Below are 7,140 nucleotides of genomic sequence, written 5' to 3' on the forward strand. Positions count from 1 at the left end.
GAAAAAGTGCATCTGCTGTTGTCTCTCGCATCAAAATCCAGACACATATGTGTTTAGAGCTGTTTAAACGCTGCTTGATCTGTGCAGATCTCTCTCCTGATTCACACCAGAACACTTTTTCACTGAGGAAGAGTTATTATGGACTCAATGGTATTTGAGTTACAAACATCTTAATGCTGGATTAGTTTCAGCTTTTCTCTTCTCCAGATGTTAACTGATGGACTGGAGTGCTGTGGATTATTGTGATGTTTTTATCAGCTGTTTGGACTCTCATTCTGACGGCACCCATTCACTTGCAGTGAGACACTGATGCAATGCTATTGTGATGTTTTTATCAGACTCTCATTCTGACGGCACCCATTCACTGCAGAGCATCCATTGCTGAGACACTGATGCAGTGCTATATTTCTCCAAACCTGACGAAGAAACACACTCATCCTGATCTCAGATGAACTGAGAGTGAGCACATTTTCAGCACATGTTAATTTTTAGGTGAGCTGTTCCTATAGCTGGTGTGTAATAGTGTAATACTAGTGTAATAGTGCGCTCTGCTCCAGCGTGTGGCGCTCTTCAGTGAGACGCTGTCATGAGGAGGGACAGTCTGCGGTCTCAGCGCTCCTCCGTCCACAAACACACTCAGAAGTAAGATGTCTTTAACTAGCTCCTCCCTCGTCCCCGTCCTGTGATCCGTAACACCAGAGACAATCAGACTCCTGTAGAAGCGTGTCTCCTTCAGGTCCTGGAGGGCTGTTGATCCTAAAGCTGATTGGCCACTGTAAACTGGTTATGTAAAGGTTAGTGGTGTAGAAGAACCTCCAGGACTCCTGATTCATCTCCCCTGCTGTTTGGACTCTCATTCTGACGGCACCCATTCACTTGCAGTGAGACACTGATGCAGTGATACATTTCTCCAAACCTGACGAAGAAACACACTCATCCTGATCTCAGATGAACTGAGAGTGAGCACATTTTCAGCACATGTTAATTTTTAGGTGAGCTGTTCCTATAGCTGGTGTGTAATAGTGTAATACTAGTGTAATAGTGCGGTGTGGCTCTGCTCCAGCGTGTGGCGCTGTTCAGTGAGACGCTGTCATGAGGAGGGACAGTCTGCGGTCTCAGCGCTCCTCTGTCCACAAACACACTCAGAAGTAAGATGCCTTTAACTAGCTCCTCCCTCGTCCCCGTCCTGTGATCCGTAACACCAGAGACAATCAGACTCCTGTAGAAGCGTGTCTCCTTCAGGTCCTGGAGGGCTGTTGATCCTAAAGCTGATTGGCCACTGTAAACTGGTTATGTAAAGGTTAGTGGTGTAGAAGAACCTCCAGGACTCCTGATTCATCTCCCCTTCCTTCTTCATCCTCTACAGTCATAGTACTGCTCACTTTACTCAGAGATGCTCATGTTTTCCTTCAGTATTTTTTGTAGACACACACACACACTTACACACACACACTTACACACACACACTCACACACTCACACACACACACACACACACACAGGTTTGTTTTTGTGAAAAGTGTGGACTCTCCATAGGTGTAATGGTTTTTATACTGTACAGACCATATATTCTATTGCCCTACACCAACCCTACCCCTAAACCTACCCCTCACAGGAGACTTTCTGCTATTTCAGATTTTCAATACACTCCATTCTGTGTGATTTATAAGCGTTTTGAAAAGTGGGGACATGGGGTAATGTCCTGAAAAGTCACCTTCTCCTTGTAATACCTGTCCTGATTCATCTCCCCTTCCTTCTTCATCCTCTACAGTCATAGTACTGCTCACTTTACTCAGAGATGCTCATGTTTTCCTTCAGTATTTTTTGTAGACACACACACACTCACACATACACACACACTCACACACACACACTTACACACACACACTTACACACACACACTCACACACACACACACACACACACAGGTTTGTTTTTGTGAAAAGTGTGGACTCTCCATAGGTGTAATGGTTTTTATACTGTACAGACCATATATTCTATTGCCCTACACCAACCCTACCCCTAAACCTACCCCTCACAGGAGACTTTCTGCTATTTCAGATTTTCAATACACTCCATTCTGTGTGATTTATAAGCGTTTTGAAAAGTGGGGACATGGGGTAATGTCCTGAAAAGTCACCTTCTCCTTGTAATACCTGTCATACCTTTGTCATTATACACATTTATTTCCTCAGTTGTCACAAAAACGCGTACTCACACACACTCACATGCGCAAAACTCCGCATTTGAACAGTCAATAGCAAATACTTAAACTAATAACAAAACAGTAGCTGATTCAGAAGCGCCAGATTGTCATAGCAAAGTCAGAATGACCTCCTCTCCTAGGTTCACGAAACGGTCGTCCATAAAATGCATTGCTGTTCTGTTGTAAGTGATCTTAAAGATTCCTAAATGCATCTACTTCCGGAAGACCAAATAAAGTGCTTTTGCTTTCGTCTAGAAACACACCGCGTCTCCCTTGAAATCGCATCATATGACCCCTTTAAGGAAACCAGTCTCTGAAATAGTGTTATTATAGCTAACTAAAACCATAACAAAACAGTTTTATTACTTAAAACAAATTTTTACTGAAATAAAAGAAAATACTGATTATATTTCAGCTAGTTGCCTAGACTACATTTATCATTTTCATTTAGTTTAATTTGATGAACTGAAATAACTAAAACTGAAGTAAAAATTTATGAAAGCTATATAGACATATTAAAAAATAAATAAATAATTTTTTTTAAACTAAAATTAAAATGAATTCAAAATATTAATAGAAACTATAATAATATTTCAATTATACTAAAATAAAAATAAATTAGTTGGTACGTTAATATAATAAGGGTTAAAATTAACAACAGAGTTAATATTAAATTCTGTTAAATTACTAATTCATATCTAATTAAATATCCTATTAAATAACTATTAAATTTATATTTGTTTTTGTTTAATTATAATAATCAGCACTCAAAGTTGAATACAAACATTTTAATTGTACATAAGGCAGATTTTAAGTCAACTTTTAAATGTTTCTACTCCAATTCGTTGTTGAAACGAACATTTAACCAGTGTATGTAGTAAAAACTTGTTTTCATGGCACATTTATTCAAACATACATTCAATAATAAAGACGGTAGTTTAAGTAAAATACAATGAATATGTCATACAGTGCATATATTTATCAAAATGCTTTATTGTACTGTAGAGTCATAAATATCAAGTTTATGTTCACCGAATGTCTTTTCTGAGGTAAATGTGACGTTACGTGACATTATTGATCTCAAGCTGATTTATTGATGTCTTTCGGCGATTGAAACACTGATTGATCGATTACATGATTCATGATTGATTTCAGTGAGTTCTTCTGATGCTCGTTCATGTTTATTTGGTGCTATAACTAGTAGTAAAGAGGAAGAGATGATCAGTGATCTGACCGCACACGTTACAGAGTGACAAAAACACATTTAGTGATAAAACTGAGAGAAACTGTAAGCTCAAATCAGAAGTAACTTACAGGCGCTACAGATTAAGTTTAGTGGAGTTCAGGAATCAACTGAGAGCAGCACAGACTAAAGGATCGAGCTTGGGATTTCAGAATGAGTTTCAGCTTATTAGGCCTGTTTTTCTGCCGTTGTCTGTCCTGTGTCTCTCAGCGAGTCGGCGTGCCGCTTCTACAGCCAGCAGATGAAGGGCAAACATCTGGTCATCAAGAAGATGAATGAGATCCAGAGGAACATCGACGGCTGGGAGGGCAAAGACATCGGCCAGTGCTGCAACGAGTTCATCATGGAGGGGACGCTCACGCGGGTCGGCGCCAAACACGAGCGCCACATCTTCCTGTTCGATGGCCTCATGATCTGCTGCAAGTCCAACCACGGCCAGCCGCGTCTGCCGGGAGCCAGCGCCGCCGAGTACCGGCTCAAAGAGAAGTTCTTCATGAGGAAGGTGAGCAGACGGCAGGAAATGTTTTCGATTTTGTTTTTTACATTTAACTAATCAACTTAAAATGACACTACAACACGATTCAAGTAACATTCGCTTTTTTAAAATCTAGGAATTGAGGTTTTGAATAAAATATTAGCAAACGTTACAATTATCTAATGCATTCATTTGGTGCGATTAATTATTTAAAAAATATGATCATATGATTAATGCATCTAACACACCCGTCAATGATGAACTGATCGACACGATGCAGGACGACTGAATGAATGAATCCACAGCTTTGAATGAATCAAGTGAACGAATGATTCAGTGACTCATTCATAACAACAGTCACTTGCTTCGTTTATGAATAAATCAGCCGTTTCAGCGAATCGGTTAAATGAATGATTCAATAACTCGTCATTTTTATTTGTAAACAAAAAACTAATTATTTGTTAAATATCTTTGCAAATAAATAAATAAATCATGAAATATGAAGGCAAATATTGTCTTAAACATATCCTGTATATTCATATATAACATAAAATAAGAAACATGCGAAATATTTCCGAGCCAATATTTAAACAGCAAAAAATGAGGCCAGCCAAGATGAGAAAAAGTAATGCAAAAGTACCGTAACACATTACTTTTCTAAAAAAGTAACTAAGTAATGCAATTAGTTACTCTTTTAGGGAGTAACGCAGTATTGTAATGCATTACTTTCAAAAATAACTTTCCCCAACACTGTTGTCAGCATGTCTAATTGTAACATTTTGAATCTAATTTATTACATGATTAGCTAATTATTTAATCACAAATGAATCACACATTAATTTTGACTGAGAAATGACACCCTGAAAATTTAAAGTCATCATTATTGTGTTAGATGAGAAAACCTTTGAATAGACATTACAAAAAGTATCTTTAGAAGGAAACATTTTGATTCAACATTGATTTAATTTGTTTTTTATTAAAAAAGTAAGTCATTGAATCATTCATTCAATCGATTTGTTCAAACGGCTGATTCATTCAGAAACGAAGCAAATTACTGTTTTTTTTTTTTTTAATGAGTCACTGAATCATTCGCTCACTTGATTCATTCAAAACTTGATTCGTTCAGTCAGTCAGTCATCCTGCATCATGTTGATCGGTTCATCGATGTAAGATGACGGACTTTTAATGTTATTTTTTCCGTAATTAATCGCACCAAATTAACACATTAAATCGACAGCCCTTGTTGTCACATTTGCTAATATTTCCTTGATTTAAAACAAAAAAAATTCTGGCAAAACATCACATTCAAAGTAAACGTTCTAAACGCTCACGTGTTCTTGAACAGGTCCAGATCAATGACAAGGACGATAAGGAGGGCGAGTACCGGCACGCCTTCGAGATCATCCTGAAGGATGGGAACAGCGTGGTGTTTGCTGCTAAATCTGCGGAGGAGAAGAACGGCTGGATGGCGGCGCTGATCTCGCTGCAGTACCGCTCCACGCTGGAGCGCATGCTGGACACGGCCATGCTGCAGGAGGAGAAGGAGGAGCAGATGAGGCTCCCCGGGGCCGAGGTGTACCGCTTCGCCCAGCCCGACTCTGAGGAGAACGTCGTGTTCGAGGAGAACGTCCAGTCCAAATCCGGCATTCCCATCATCAAAGCCGGAACGGTGCTGAAGCTCATCGAGCGGCTGACCTTCCACATGTACGCTGGTGAGTGAACAGTGATTTCTGAAGATCATGTGACTCTGAAGACTGGAGTAATGATGCTGAAAATACAGCTGCACATCACAGAAATAAATTATATTTTAACAGAGATTCACATAGAAAACTGCTGTTTTAAATTGTAATAATATCTCATAATTTTTACTGTAATTTTGATCAAATAAATGCAGACTTGGTGAGCAGAAGAGACTTCTTTCAAAAACAAAATTTTGATCGGTACGTATACTGGATATTCAGCATTTCATTAAAGGGTTAGTTCACTTAAAAATGGAAATTACCCCATAAATTACTCGCCCTCAAGTCATCCTAGGTGTAAATGACTTTCTTCTTTCAGACGAATCCAGTCGGAGTTATATTTAAAATTGTCTTTGATCTTTCAAGCTGTTTAATGGCACTCAGCGGGTGTTGCATGCTTCAGTCCAAAAGAAGTGAAATAAAAAGTGCCCATCCATAAAAAAAAGTCTCACACGGCTCCGGGGGGGTGAACAAAGGCCTTCTGTAGCGAATAGATGCGTTTTTGTTTGAAAAATGTCCATATTCAAAACGTAATAATCACTTTAATGTAGCTTGCGTCAACAGTTGTACACAGAAGCAGCTCCGGGAGCATGAGGATGTTATGTTAACTAATGCATTAACTAATGTTAACAATTGAAAGCTTGTTGTAAAGTATTACTGCCAAAACTACAAAAAATCAAGATATTTCTAATTTTAATTCACCTCCTCAACAGCTGTTGAAACGGAAAAGTCATGGAATTAACAATCTTTTTATGATGTTTGTAATTTATCATTTAATTTATAATGAATGTACATTTTTAAAGATTTTGTCAGGCAGAAATTGTGAGTGAAAATGTTTGTAGAAATCCTGATGCAGTAAATCACAAACAGCTGTAAAAGTCCTGGTGCTTTTGAATATGATAGTGCTGGAGTCCAAACGGTTGATCCAGACCCAAACAGGCGCACAGGTCTGGTTCCGTCTGGTTTTGTGTGTTCTTCTGCTGGATTTTGTGCAGTCAGTAGTTTCTGCAGGCTGTTTACCGGCCAGCGCTAATGCGCATTACTGATGTATTTCACAACCTGGAGTCTGGACAGCAGCAGCAGCAGCAGTACAGTGAGACGTGAAGATCCCGTCTGCTTTCTGCTCGTTCCTCAGCATCTGTAAACACTCTGCTGCTGTACGTCACAGATTACAGTGCAGTGACCTGCTTTGTTTTAATGCCGATAACACAACTACAGCTGATAAGACAGAAAAACAAGCACTGTTCACGAACAAGTTCAGCGTGAGTGTGTGTGAGTGTGTGTGAGTGTGTGTGAGTGTGTGTGAGTGTGTGTGAGTGTGTGTGAGTGTGTGTGAGTAGTGTGTGAGTGTGTGAGTGTGTGAGTGTGTGAGTGTGTGAGTGTGTGAGTGTGTGAGTGTGGGTGTGAGTGTGGGTGTGAGTGGGTGTGAGTGGGTGTGAGTGAGTGTGTGTGTGAGTGTGTGTGTGTGAGTGTGTGTG

The 7,140-nt window shown here is 39.4% G+C and overlaps 1 protein-coding gene across 1 annotated transcript in view; it reads left to right on the forward strand.

The window, feature by feature from the left end:
- LOC107562482 (son of sevenless homolog 1-like) overlaps window positions 1-7,140 on the forward strand; it is a 38,567-nt gene that overhangs the window by 19,573 nt on the left and 11,854 nt on the right. Inside the window, exons 7-8 of the mRNA XM_016247115.1 lie at window positions 3,659-3,950; window positions 5,269-5,635. Coding sequence (XP_016102601.1) covers window positions 3,659-3,950; window positions 5,269-5,635 — 659 coding nt within the window. The remainder of the gene's footprint in view (window positions 1-3,658; window positions 3,951-5,268; window positions 5,636-7,140) is intronic.

The sequence above is a fragment of the Sinocyclocheilus grahami genome, unplaced genomic scaffold (assembly GCF_001515645.1).
Source record: "Sinocyclocheilus grahami isolate Dianchi unplaced genomic scaffold, SAMN03320097.WGS_v1.1 scaffold825.1, whole genome shotgun sequence".
Lineage (NCBI taxonomy): Eukaryota > Metazoa > Chordata > Actinopteri > Cypriniformes > Cyprinidae > Sinocyclocheilus > Sinocyclocheilus grahami.